The sequence below is a fragment of the Gavia stellata genome, chromosome 2, assembly GCF_030936135.1.
Source record: "Gavia stellata isolate bGavSte3 chromosome 2, bGavSte3.hap2, whole genome shotgun sequence".
NCBI lineage: Eukaryota > Metazoa > Chordata > Aves > Gaviiformes > Gaviidae > Gavia > Gavia stellata.
Window position 1 is genome coordinate 34,684,448 of NC_082595.1, and position 14,858 is coordinate 34,699,305.

A 14,858-nucleotide genomic window follows, 5' to 3' on the forward strand; every position below is an offset into this window, starting at 1 on the left:
TTCCATTGAGCATTTTAATGATAGAGGTAGACATCTGGCGTAAGTGTTACTTGCCCAAGCTGCCTGTGCTCCCCACTCTGTGCTGCACTGAGACCCCTGCAAGTGGTCAAAACGAGGATGGGGGAGCTGAGTTATTTGCACTTTCCTCTGTGCCTTTGATGTATGCCCCTTGGCATTACCAAGGGGTGGGCAGAAGGAGAGGCTGTTCCACAGCACCAGGCAGGTACCTGTGCCGGGAAAGCCCAGCCCTGTGCTGAGCGGTGCTGAGCTGAGCCGCTCAGTCGTCTTCCCTGAGGCTACTGAGCTCCAGTGCTGGTTTTGCAGCTCTTTGGTAAGACCATCAGAGAAAAGCGATTCAGTCAGAAAGGAATCCATAGAAATAGGTCCTTGTCAGAGATCCCGTTATTTTGGAAATGAGTGGAGGAATTCATGGTGGTACACGTTCACTGATCCCCAAATGAGACTAAGCAAAGACACACGTGTTTGCTTGGTCATCTGCGTATAATAAAATATCTGTAATGTTCAGGCCTCATCATCCCTGGCACTGCAGCAGCTATTCAGACCGTGTCCATCTCTTCCCATGCTGCTGGAGGAGTCCATCCATAGCCAGGCTCTAGCAGGCTGAATAAGCAGCCAGGACTAATTCAGATCATGCTTGAGCAAATTAATCTAATTATCTGACTGCCAGGATGTAAGAACTAGAAGGGAGACTCCCTCAGGAGAGCAGACTGGGACCACTGAATACTGGAAAAAATCTCCAAAGAGCAGAAGAGAAGCAATTTCCCACTCACCATACCTGGAAGATGACGGAGGAGTCAGACAGACCCAGAGCCTCATGCTGTTGAAATGTTATGTCAAAGTGCCATCTCTTCTTAAAACCCTTCCTTAGGCATATCAGACCCACGTTGCCCCAGTCCCAAAAATACAAGAGCACAGAAGAGCAGGGGAATTTCTAGGTGTATCTGGAATAAAAGAAAATAAATCTTCCCTCCTGCTATGACAGAATGAATAATACACCACAAAGGAGAAGGAATTTAACCTTGCATATTTATTAAATATCATGACAACGGATGTGCAGCATACGGTACAATAACTAACTGACAGTGCCCTGTGGTACATAAGCTGGTGCAAGCAGGTAGATACCTCTAGGGGCACTACCTATGCACATACCTATTAAAATCAGGCACAGCCCAGGCATATGGAAGTAATAGGGTAAGAAAAATAAAAGTGGGAGAAACCAAGTGGATTTGCCTTTCTAGAGAACATGATTAATAGGTTCTTTGGTGGTAGGGCTGCATAAAAATCTGGGCCTATGTACCTCCTGCCTTCAGAGCATTTAAATCAGGCCGTATTTGATGCTGAAAGATGGGCAGGGCCGGTCACCAACTCATGTGCCAGGCTGTAATCCTGATTACAGGTTCCAGTTTTCTTTTTTGGCAGCCACTGTGAAGGTGGTGATTAGAGCAGCTGTGGAGGAGACTAGGTTCAGAGCGGTTACAGGGCCACGGCTCCAGAGATTGAGGTGTTCTCTGTGGTGGCGTAGCCTTTTCTTTAATGTCTGTGTGCCTCTAGGCATGCTGTATACATGCGGGGAGGAGGGTGACAGGGTGGCAGCCTGACAGGTCCACAGCCTGTAACCACCAGAGCAGTGCCTCCACAGCAGTGAGCAGGGCGCAGCGCAGGGGGCTTCGGCAAAGTGCCTGGCTGCACAGCTCTGCCTTCACCCGTTCAGGAGTTGAAACGATGGGGACAGGAGGGTGCACTGCCGTTCTGCCAGCCTGTTCTCACGCCTGTGCAGTGTGAGTGCAGAGAAGCACTTTATTAGGCTATCTAACCAAGCTTAATGGGAAATTAAAGGGAAATATCCCACGTAGAGTGTTCAGCAATGCCCACCTGTCCAACAAGAATTCCTGCCAGGGAGCATCGCTGATATACAGCATGAGAAATACTCTGCCTTCATATAGGCTAAGCATTTTGTGAGTGTATGATGTGTGATTTTTACTCATAAGATTAAGATTCTGAGATTCCCTTTGTTTTGATTTTTAGCCATAAGGTTGAGTGAGCTAGTAAAGCTTACATCACTATTGACCTAAGTAAAGCATCAAAATAGCAAGAAATCCAAGTGTCCTTCCACTCTTATTTAAGGTTTTCAGATCAGCTATTTTGGACCTAGTTCTGTTCACCAATTTTTGAAGTACAGCAACAGAATATGTGGTTTCATTATGGCATGTTCATTACTTGGGTGTTGAGAGTACTCAGCTTCTCAGCAGATCTACGACACATGCAGGTGATGACAGAATCTCACTGAGATCTTAGGCTTTACCACCTAAAATAGCCTCATAACATTCCTTGTAGATGATTTCAGCTGAAAAGCATATTGGCATTGTGTAACGCAGAGAAAGAAGAAAATTTCAATGCTTTCATTATGGAATTAGTAAAATTTTGATTGACTGAAAAATTAATCTGTAAGGTCAAGAGCTGATAACGTGGGGACTTGAATACTCCTCAGTGTCTGAACATTCTGCTAAATGTTTTTGCTATGAAATCTTCAGTGTCAGTTTTGATTAGTTTGAACCCCGCTCACCTCTATAACTATTTTTTCTCTTACTCTATTTGTCTCAACCGCAAGAAGTGTTTTTCTCACTGCTGTCACACAATCATTTACCTCTACACATAAAAATAGTTTTTTACTATTTTTGATCAGCCCTTTTTCTTTATTACAGATTGTTTGGGTGGTTTATTGGAACCTAAAAATACTTTATATAACTTACTTCCAGAGAGTGCTATTCAGTGATATCTCATAAACACTGCTAGCATCAACACAATACAAGAAGTTAATTTGCACAAGGTTAACCCAACAAGCTCTGGGACTGGTACATTCTGTTTAATCTTAAATGAGTCAGAGTTACTAATTTTCTATAGTTTTAATTTTCACATTAACATTCTCTTTTGCAAAGCATAATCACATTCCTGTTGTTTGTAATACTGTAGTCCTTTCAGTTAGGGCAGTTCTCTACAGAGGAAGACAGGGTGCCTTCCTGAAGATCTTACTCTTTGCATAGACAAGACAGGCAGAAAAAGGGGACACCAGAGTGGTGTGATATGCCAAAGGTCACACCACAAGCCATCAGAAGAGTGAGAAGCAGAATCCAAATCACCTGAACCTCATTCCAGTGCTGTATCCAGTGACCATGCTGCCTCTTAACATGTGGCTGATCTTATTGTTCTTTCTTTATAGTTCGGGATCGGGTACGATCAAAAATGGAGAGAGATATTTTGGCAGAAGTGAATCATCCTTTCATAGTCAAGCTTCATTATGGTAACTATAATAAAATATAATTCATGTTTGTTCTTAAATTGGTTGGGGAATTGTAGCTAGACGTGTTATAATTTCATACAGATACCCCCTGCCTACTTACGACTCTGTCTCTAACAAAATCATAGAGGCTACCTGTGTGAAATTCTTCATTTATGCCAAAGGAGGATTTCAGTATAAGTCGGTTTTAGCCATTCCTCCATCATAAAGTCTAACGTGATAGATTGTGGTGGTGGGGTAGCTGGTGAGTGTATATCTGCCAAACCCCTTACCTGCTATCAGGTATCATTTAGAAAACCAAAGAATCTAAATAAAAACTATTTTTAATAATCAGCACCAGTCCAAATTTGTATATGTGTGTATATGAATGTGGTATCTTGCTGGAGTTGCCTTCCTCTGCCTCACCAGCTCCGTGAGAAGCCCTGTTATTACCATAAAGGGTCTTCTGAGGACATTTTCGATAGTGTGGGCTCTCCCCTCACACAAACTGGGGATCTTCTCTCTATGCCCAGCCCTCAGTGACTCCTGGTATCTTGTGCAATGGAAAGCAATATTAATTCATAGGTGCTTAGCATAGAAAAGAATGTATTAGTAATACATCATTGTCTCTCAGCTGATGCCATTTTTTCCCATAGTCTAAGCTCAATTGCTTAGTTCTATAAAGAAATTAAATTATTCTCTTCTCAAAGTGCTGAAAGACGGGGAGGCTAATAGCATGAATGATACACTGCTAGTCAACACGATTAATTCTTTGGAGACTTTATCTTGATCAAACTTCCAACATCTCCATCCTTTTCTAATGCAGCATTTCAAACAGAGGGAAAGTTGTATCTAATACTAGATTTCCTGCGGGGAGGGGACCTTTTCACAAGACTCTCCAAAGAGGTAAGCTGACAGATTTTAACTTTAGAAATGGAAGACTGTCCTGATTTCTGGAACTTGGATTAAATTAGTGGGAATGAAAAATGGCCTTGGGAATAGTCCTGCTATATATATGTAAAAGAGCTGTATCATCTTGCATCTTTAAGTGTGTTCTTAATAATTGTATTTGAATTATGCCATATAGGTATTGCAGCAGATAGCATGTAAGCATCACTGTTGGAGAAAACTGCACCACTACTAAGCCATTCCCATAGCAAAACAGCCCCAGACTCATTGCTCACAAAATATATCTTGGACGTGATGAGAAACAGTCTGAGAAATCAATCCTCAATACGTTTTGCCCAGGACATGGGCAGAGAACTGCTGGAAAATCACAACCGCTGCCAGCAGACAGAAGAGATGGCCGTAGGTCAGGGGCCGAGCCCTGCAGCAAGCGTGCAGGCAGCGGGGCGTCAGCCGGGGAGCGGGCAAAGAGCCTCTCCTGCAGCAGCTGCTGGGAGCAGGTCAGAGGCCGCACGCTGCCCCAGGGCTTGGAGGTTGGCTGTCAGACCCCTCACCAGCTCTCCTCCTGCCTGCCTGGGGGCAGCTGCTGCTTCCATCACCTCCCTGGGCTCCCATCCCTTCCCTGCCCTCCGCAGCTCCTGCCCCACTGTTGGAGAAAAAGGCAGCCAGGAAACGGTCCAAACTCGAGTCTCGCTAATGCCCTTAGAGAGCGGCAGCGGCAGGTTTTCTAGGTTCATTTAGCGCTTCCCTGCGTCTCCAAGTGCCTCTTCAAGCCCGCTTGAAGCAGCGCATCCTCCTGCATTTAGCCTCAGAGAGTCCTGCAGGCGGTACGGGAGGCTCCGGCGAGGCAGCCCTGCCACCCCCGGGGGCTTGTCTGCGCCCTGGCATTCTCTGTCACCAGCATGATGACCCCAGCCCTTGGTCTCTTTCCAGGCTGTGGGGACAGGGGTGCCAGAAACCACCTACCACACAATCTCTAAAGATGAAATAGGGACCTTTGAAATGGCACCTTGAGAGGAAGCCCTGTTTGCTCTTCTTGATTTGGGGAGTTACTGACGGACTAAAAAAAGCTGTGAAAACAGTACTTTCATTCAAACGTTCTCTAGCTTTTTTTGTTCCCACCTGATTCCTGGTTCAGTGACATGCTGCATGCTGCCCAAGCATGCGCATGAGCCCAAGTATTTGCTTTCAAGGCTTGTTTGCTAATGCGAGAAGACATGAGCCAACAGGTTACACTGCCGAGTACTGATACTCGTATAAGTACTTAGTACATGGCAGCAGTTGTTTTTAATATAAGGAAAAAGATTAAAGAAAATAAAAATATCCTTCTGCTGTTTGTCGTGAAATCAGGCTTTGTTAGTGACGCAGTGTGCTGTCTTAGCAAGGGCCTCTCCAGTTTCATGGGAGAACAGAGAAAAAGCGATTCTTGCCTACAGAGGGCAGCTATACGTTCTGCACAGTTAGGGAACTCAAAAGTGAAGGAGAACAGCTCAGATTTTGTACTCCTTTAAAACGCCACATTTTCCCCAAAGCTTTTCCAATGCAATCTGCTGATTTCTCTGCTCTATACCATCAAGAATGAGTCCTCTTAACGTGAGAGTCCTTTTATACATACTGCTTTTTTCAGTGTTTGCAGCTCATCTTGTCTACTTACACTTTGCAGCTGTTTAGTAGTAGCAAGGTATGGCAAAGGAAGACCTATGGGAGAACTTGCGTGCAATTTGTTAATTACGGGCTTGGTCCAAGGGTACTAATTTCAGTGGACTTTCAGTCAGATCCTGTATACTATAGCATGTGTGCATGCAAAGCTTGTCTCTCTCTTGCTCTGTCTTTCTGAGATGTCTGACTTTAGCTGGGTGTATCTGTGTAGATTAGATTTTCTCTGATTCTATTGATTTCATCGCTTGCCTACATTATTTATTTTAAACCTTATAAATAATTTAAATTTATTTTGATAATTAATGCAATTTTTATGTTCAGACCAATTAAATTTTTAGTCAGAGTTTTTATTTATGTATCCTTTTTCTTTCTAGCCTTTTCAGTGATACTCTTAATTAGATTATGTGACATCTGTTCTGTGAATCCTCTTTTTGCTCTCAGCCTTCCACAGCTTCTCAGAGTGCTCAAGTATTGTGGCTGCCCCTTTCCAAGAGCAGAGACTTAATTTTAAAAATAAGCTCGGCAACTTTTACCGTAGATATTTACATTTACATATCACATGTAAATTTTTATTGAGCTGACTCATTTTACTTCTGTCATACATAGTATTCACAATTGCCTATGCAATATATCAGCCTCTCTTTCTGCATTATTATTGCTGTACATATTGAAATTTAATTAAAGAGAAGTTAATATCATCTGGGATACAATGAAAGTTGAACCAAAGAGGTTTCTTATCATCTTAGCTCAATTTTTCTGAGTTTAATGTTTTTTCAGTTGAAGGAGTTTCTTGCCACCTAAAACAGAGCTTTCAGTGTGAGGAGTAGCCATATCACCTATAGAAAGGAAACAACTGCCCTCAGTTTAGACCTCATCAGGCCCTGGATGTTAGACAGCACATCATTACTTAGGGCATTTGTACTGAGATTCCTTGAACTCTCGATGCACAGGGGTTTAAAGCCATCTCTGAGTCTCTTCATGCTGTGTATTCTGCTCATGTTTGACAACTAAATGTGTTTTGGTTTCTAAAATAAGAAGCATTTCACTTCCCCAAAGAGGTTACCCGTTATTATTTTGTGGGAATTTGGTAACGAAATGCCAAGATTCTAGCAAATTAAGAGATATGAAAGCAATAAGGGCTGCACTGAACACATTGAATTTTGCCATTCATTTCCAAAGGCTAACGAATTAGAACCTTATTCATGTTATTGTGACATGATGTCATCTAAACAGATCAAACAGACAAATGAAAGCAGCATGTCTTAAGGAACAGAAGTACTGGAGAGATCAAGTTTTCTTTTATGAGGAGAATCTGGTAAGGATCGTTAATGTCAGCTCAGACAAATTATGGAAAATTTAACCTGATATGATGGTCCTTCCAGCATTCCCGGGTTAGGCAATTCCTTCCCCATGTCTGTTTAACGCAAACCAGCCCACCACTGTCCAGTAAATAGATGTGTTTTTCTCTCTAGGTGATGTTTACAGAAGAGGATGTCAAGTTCTACTTAGCTGAGCTGGCCTTGGCGTTAGACCACCTCCACGGTCTTGGAATTATTTACAGGGATCTAAAACCAGAAAAGTAAGTTAATGAGAAAGAGTGAACCAAAACATAAATATATGAGCTTTTAGATTGTTTCTGCTCCTTGTCATGCTAGTAAATCAAAAAGTGCCAGAGGCTCTGCCTTCCTTCTTGTATGTGAGACTCCATACATGAGACCCTCACCATCAGGAGTAGGGTCTTCCTATTGTATGATTTTAGCACGAGGCCAAATACTTTGACTCTGTTCCAGTATGATGTGGCCCCTGTGTGCCTGGCCTTCAATTTAGTGAATGCTCTCAGCATGGGATTCAGTTGTCTGTGCGTTTGACTTCAGTAGTACTGTTGTCCATTTGCAGCATTTAATCTGGCCTTCCCCTTGGTGTGGTATAAACTGCTCAAAGCAACTCCACTTCCAGCTCATACAAAATATGTTGTGGCACCGTTCAGTTTTATTGTAGCCATTGTTTAAATTAAAATTAGCATCTCTGAAAACTAGCGTGGATATTAGCTCACGAGAGACATGATAATCAGGATTTTACAAATACTTTTATTTATGATCCAAAATATTTTCCCAAGAATTATTCCCACTTACATTTGCAGCTATTTTCTATTGTTATGTGCTGCTATGGAGGTTTTTCCTTTCTCTTTTTTCTTTGCAGTACGTCAATAGACTAAATTACACCCTCAGTGCCATCACTGGGAGTGATGTGATATTGTTTTTATTCCGTGCCACTTGCCTGGTGCTTTGCCTGCATCTTCTGTGCCGGCTCCAATAAAACAGGCTGCAACATTTCAAAGTTACCAGCCTTTTTAATGTAATGGTCACTGTCATTTAAAAAAGATGACCACTGACAGCAGTCTGTTTGGCTGTTGTTTACAGTCCCAAAGTATAACAGCAGAGCAGCTCTGTGACATGAAGTTCAAAAACATGCAGCTCTTTCTTGAAAATGGAGTGCTATTGCTTTCATGCTCATGGACAAAATAAGAAACCAAAATAAGAAACCAAAATAAGAAACCAATCAAGAGTAATGGAAGGTGAATTTTGTAGGTGAGAAGTTGAAGGGGAGGAGACTGTTTATCTACAACACAGTACTACGTGATTTAAACTTTAAATTCAATTTTATGTTTTGGTTACAGCAGTAATAGCAGTGGTACTGTATGAATTCATACAGATCTACGTAACCAGCGCTCTCAGTCCTTTGGGCTAGAGACCCTTTTGCAGGTGACCAAAATTTCCAGTCTTGCCTGCTTATGCAATCAAAACTGAAAAACAGAGTCTTTGGCAAATACAGGAAGTCATCCTCCAAATTAAACCACTGGAGGGGTAAAGGTACCAGTTTGTTACACGGTATGATATACAGGTAGGCAGTGGTCACACCATAGCTGCCACTGCCACGTGCTGTTGCATCGTCTGCCGGTAGCTCTTCAGTTTCAACTTCGTTCTCAATTGCTATTTTATTCATTCAGCATCAACAAACGTATACTTAATAGAATAACTCCAATTACAGGTTTTCAGTTTTAAACTTTGTTTCTAGTGAGCATTAGTATGAATCACGCACTACTTTTCTTTCTGGTGTTAGATGAAGCCGTTTTTCAAGCTAACACATGATATATGAAGCTGCTATTAGAAGGTATCCAAATACGACCCTGTATATTCAAATGCAAGTCATGGTGCTGTTACATTTATAGGCACAAGCCGTAATTTTTTGCTTTAGGAGAAGTTAGAAACCAAGAGGAAAATTAAGTGCATGTCAAAACTATTCACTGTATTTGAGATACTGAGAGCCTGATTTTTCAGAGTTCTCAGCATTATGTGTCACTTTGCGTTTCAAAGCACATCCCTCACTGGCTTCAGTTGCAAGTGAGAGCACTTAAAATTTCTGCAGACCAAACTGCAGTGTCTTAAATCAGGGATCAGTGAATTGAGAAACCAGAGCTCACCAAAGAAAGGAAGGTGTCACTGATTTGCCATTGTCACACAGAAACATGTCAAAAAGGCAAAGATGGAGCCCAGTTCCCTGTGCATTTTCATCTGAGCTGAGACCAGCCAGCTGTCCCCTTCACTGTACCACTCTGCTAAAATCCCTGAGTATATTATCTGTTCTGCCAACTGAGGCAAGAGTTCTCTGGATGAAAACAAAAAGCATCATCATGTAATTAAAGACCTTTATACAGTGAGATCACTGTGTAAAGTTAAGGTGGCAGCCCTCATTCTGGTATTTCCTAACTTTTGAATGTATGGTTTATGTTCTTTGATGTATAGTTAAATAGATACCAGTGGTACTGTTGAATCTGGATACAACTGTCATAGTATAAAATTACTTTACATGAATATAACTACTGTTGTACAGGAAAGGGAATGACCCAGACTGGTATAACTGAAGTTCATACCTGGGGATAAATCAAGGTGTCGGTTTGATTGAAAACCATATCCTTTAAAAACAACTTTGTAAGTGCAAAGCCTATGTGTAGACATGCCTAGGACAGCAGAGCAAGACAGCCTATGATTTCACTGGAACTTTAGGTTTAGAGTAAAAAAACAGGTACAGCAGAAAAAAAAATTCATTCTGAAGGTAAAAAGTGCTATATTTTTAAGTTACATCTGGGAAAGGATAGCTCTCTAAATAAGACGATAAAAGAAATTTAGGACCGTCCCAGGATAGTCTCATCCTCCCCTTGCCTCTGAGAAGGGTCAAATACATCAAGGTCATTACAGATGTGTTGCTAACTTATTCTTAAAATAGCTGGTGGAGACTCCACGGTCTCCAGAGGAGGCCTCTTGGCAGTGCTCCACCAGTTGTACATCTAGAATGTTGCTCCCAATACCTAATTTGAAATTTCTTTGCTGCAGTTGCAGGCCTTTGCTCCTTGGCCTGTCCTCCTAGACTCCCCAGCCAGCTCGTTCTGCTCTCAGCATCAGCCTCAGGGGATTGCAAGCATGTCCGTGTCCTCATACCTCTCTTCTGTACCCTAAACAGTCCAGCTACCAAACTCTTCTTCACCAGTCAGTCTTTCTGGGTGTTCAGTCATTCTCATTCCTCCCCTTTGGTTTCTCTTGATCCATATCTCCTTTGAGTGTACAGAATTACACCCTCGTCTTCGGGAGAAGCATTACCAGTCTGATTAGAGCACAAGGTTTACTCTGTCAGATTTGCAGAACCGGAGATAAATTAATTAGTTTGTAATTTTGCAATTCTCTCTCTTCCCCTTTGTTAAAAGATAGTCACTGCATTTGACCTTCTTTCATTGTTCAGTGCTTTTGCTGTCCTCCAGAAGCTCCCAAAAGTAACTGCTAATAGGTTTCAGATTGCATCAGTCAGTTCTGTTAAGTATCCTAAAAGGAAGTTCATCAGAATCGTTTATGTCAGAGAAGACTAGTTAGAAAATAGCACTGTTCAGACCACTTGAAAGAACCCTCAGTACGTTAAAATTCAAGGTTCGGCATTTTTTTAAGATTCCCTAGCAAAAATCCATATTAACTGTTCAAAGCTATGAATTAATTTTAAGTGCAAGCAGAATATATACTCTGGGAGTTGTTATAAAGTTAGCTGTACTTATTTCAAAAAGGCAAGCAATTGAGTTTTCTGGTTAAAGTCTTGTTTAGAACAAGCAGATGCTTTTTCCCTTAAAATGTTGCAGCCAAATTCTTCTCCTTGAGTTGTATTGATGGTTTCAGTGGCATCCCTTGTGGAACAAGGTACTGTTCAGTCACACTGAAACCGGTGGTGTTACTTACATGGTGCGGCATGTTTCTGTTTAAAAACTGCAGGATCAAGCTATTAAATAATGGCTATATGGAACTAGAAAAATGGGAACTTATTATCAAGTAGTATATGATGCATATGTTATTTCTTATGTTGTGGTTTAAGGGTATGAGTGACTTAAAAGTAACTCTACCTTTTGAGAATGTACAGATTTTTACATTTATTTTTGCCTTTGCTAACTCCAGGTGCCCAGATGCACCTTGATACAGTTCTGTTGTAGAGGCTTTAACAAGGAGTGGTTTAGACTGTAGTGCCTTCAGCTGTCCGTACAAGGGACAGGTCATACAACTGCTCATATAACAACTCCCGAATTGTTGAACTATATCAAAAAACCCCAAACCACTTAATGCACCATGTTGTAAACCATGGCAATTCATTCATGAATGTAGCTGCCCTCTCTAGAGAGGGAAGATCTGAGAATCAGTAAAGGACAAAGACTTGGTGGAAAATAATCAGCATCTTCCATCGAAGTAAGCTGTCCCTTTTTGGGACTTGATGATGTCAATGAAGCTACAGCAGAGATGAGTTTGGCATAAGACTGTTCAGCATGGTGAGATATTACAGGGTCATGCAAACACTGAAATGTCACAAAAGGTGGACAGTTTGTGAGAATCTTCATCTCGTTGGGAGATATTTGAATACTTCACTCTATCTGGTACTTTCATAACAAAGCCTGCAATCAAATTAAATACCCTTTATGAAGTTTCAGGTTTTCTTTCCAACCTGAAATTTTGGCTACAATTCCTGTAAAACATAAAGCGTGGGTTGAATTTTCTGCACAACTGAGCTGACTTGGAAAGAAACTTAAATCATAAAAAAAAAAAACCCCAGAGTTCCAGCTTTAATAGATTTGGCAGAACTTCACGATGATTTGGGTATATTGGAGTTCAAAGTGAAGCCTAAAAGACATGACTGAAATTAAAAATAAAGAGAAAGAGAGACAGAAACAGGAAAGAATTGCTAGGGCCTTCATTTAAGGGTCACTGTAAAGTAATCTCAACAACTAGTAACAAAGACTCTTTATCCCTGTGGTAAAGTTGCAGAAAAGAACCTACTAAGGAGGTTGCAGTCCTAGCTCTACTATGAGCTTCGTCTGTAACTTGGAGTACGTCATTCCCCTGCTACTAGCTTAGCTGCCCAGCCTCTAACATAGAGGTTTTCAGCCTTTATTTTCTCAAGGCGTACTTTTAAACTGAGGTCGGTGAAAGCAGTTTGAATGTTTGTGAGACCATCCTGAGGCTAAAATGTTGTTATTGTTTTGAAATAAAGAAGAGGTTGACAATGACAGTATCCTGTAAACACACTCAAACCTTAAACTGAACAAATAAAAAGGAAAAATCTCCTAGTGAAAGGTTATCAGTCAATGGGATTGTAGTCTAGTTAAACATTTTAAAGTAGTCTACTTTTGTTTCTTCATCATTTCAACACATTGATTTAGAAGAAAGATTTTTCTCTAGTCTGGATAATATTAACAATTTCTGATTCTTTTTTCTCTTCTGCAAAATGATACTAGCTTATTTCAGATTAGCTGATCCTGCAAACCATAGCTAAAGTAATTGTGATTGTCACAACAGATTTTCTACTACTGACAATGTGGGATAAAAAAGAACTGTAAAGTGATAAAGGTAAAAAGAGAAGACAGAAAGTATGATCAGAGAGTAAGTTTGCTTCTACAGTCAAAGGAAAACCATTTGTTGTAATTCAGATGCTTAGAAGCAGGTAGATTGTTCTCTGCTTCTTAATGTCACTCTGAGCTAATTCAGTGCAAGAGTTATCTTTTTCTCACTGTTGGCATATTATTTTCTTTTTACATCAAATGTAATTTTCAGCTCATAACCACAGCATTGCATGTGTTGGCAGATGGCAAATATGGAAACACCCAGCTGTCCAAAGGGTGCTGCCAGGGGCCACAGGGGAAGCTGCAGGCAGCTGAGGGCACTGTTATAAGGGTGATGAGGGAACATGAGACAGAGGAGGGAACTGTAGGTCAAATTTTAGGGCATATAGGATACACATCCCTAGGAAACCAGGATCCGTTCATTTTGCTGCTCATGCAAGCATTCAATGTGAAAAAGTCTGTTGTATGCTTCTGGCTCACTTAACCTAAGTATTATCAGTCTGATAGCTGCGTTGGTATTGCCTCCATCCCTTTAGTGAGGGTAAGGTATGAACCCTCTAATGAGGGCAGCGGTATGAAAAAGATATATTGTATACATGGAAAAGCAGCGTGGATTTTCAATAGGAAATACATGAAACATAAAATCGATGTTTCTGGGGAAAATCCCACAACCTTTGAATTGCATTGTTGTTCACAGGGGCTTCCTGAATGTGGGGCAAAATTTTGGGTGACTTCTGTGAGCTGTACTCCCCCTTGCCGTTTTTCCAGAGCCAGGTCCGTGGAGTTCATACACTCACATTCACTTCCACACTGGCAGGTTCTCTTCTGAAGCACAAGCCTCTCGTTTAGGGATTGGAGTCACAAAAATACATTTAAAAATGCCTGTTAAAGGCTAGTACTTAAAAATTATGCCTCTTCAAGAAATCTGGGAAGACAGAAAAGAGGTGAAGATGCTTTTATCGAGAAGAAAAAGCTTTAATTATTGAACACATAGTAGTGACTCAGCTGCTGGCCTTTGTTTGATGAATTACACCACAACAGTCTGTTCTAAACACACAAATGAATGGCAGAAGATCATCTCCTTTCAATTATGTTTCAGTACAGAGACAACCTTTCACAAAAGTATAGCCCAATGTATTTGTTTCACTTCTGTCTTATTTTCTTCCTGAAAAATTGGGTTAAAGTGACTCTCTAAGAGAAGGGGAATATAAAAATAGCTGACACCTCACTAGACCATCTTGAAAAGAGAAATATACTAAATCTAACTAGAACTGAAGAAACACCACCCTCATTACTGTTTCAGTATTTATAGGCAGAAAAGTTACCAAAAATAATTGTTTTTCAGTCTCAGTGTTCCTTCTTGCTTCCATAAAAACTAGCAATGTGAACTACAGTCATTTTTCTCACAGAAATGTTGGAGTGCCTTTGTGAGAATAAAATATGTTGGCAGGTGGCAAACATGAGAACACTTGAACTTGGCTTCCAGGCTGAATTTTCATTTATGCTTCCGGACAGAATAAATTATCAGGGGCGGAAATCCATGCAGTTAGGCTGTGGCTAGTCATTATGCTCTACAGTCACTTTTATTATTTCAGCATGAACGTATCTACCTTTGGAGTTAATTTTAGGTCCAGTGAGTCCAAGCTCTGATTATTTGTGTGCTTGCCTTTCTTATTATAAGAAGAGCAGAAAACCTGTAGCTCCTTCTCCTGCTGGAAGCAGATACTCTGCGGTTGTTGGCTTTGAACACCCCGTTCTTTCTGAGCTCAGTTTGCATGTCCACCCTGAGCATGCTATGGAGTAGGGAGAAGGCTCCCTGGGCAACTGCCACAGGCTGTGCGTGCTTCAGACATGAGATTAGACAGACCTTTGAGGATCATTTTTCTTTCTGGAGGCATATAATCCACTGGGGGTTTGTTTGCACATGTATTTGAGTCTTGCATATCTCCTTACCTGTCTTAAACATGTTTTATTCATGTTTGTTAACTGCACTCTGTGCCTGCCTAATGAATGAATGTTTGCTTTTTTGCTTTACAGCATTCTTCTTGATGAAGAGGGCCACATTAAGATAACAGG

The 14,858-nt window shown here is 41.1% G+C and overlaps 1 protein-coding gene across 2 annotated transcripts in view; it reads left to right on the top strand.

Moving 5' to 3' along the window:
* RPS6KA2 (ribosomal protein S6 kinase A2) overlaps positions 1 to 14,858 on the top strand; it is a 312,524-nt gene that overhangs the window by 235,676 nt on the left and 61,990 nt on the right. For both annotated transcript variants that reach the window (XM_059835897.1, XM_059835896.1), the window contains 4 exons: positions 3,239 to 3,319; positions 4,122 to 4,201; positions 7,333 to 7,439; positions 14,820 to 14,857. In XM_059835897.1, the coding sequence (XP_059691880.1) occupies positions 3,239 to 3,319; positions 4,122 to 4,201; positions 7,333 to 7,439; positions 14,820 to 14,857 (306 nt within the window). The remainder of the gene's footprint in view (positions 1 to 3,238; positions 3,320 to 4,121; positions 4,202 to 7,332; positions 7,440 to 14,819; position 14,858) is intronic.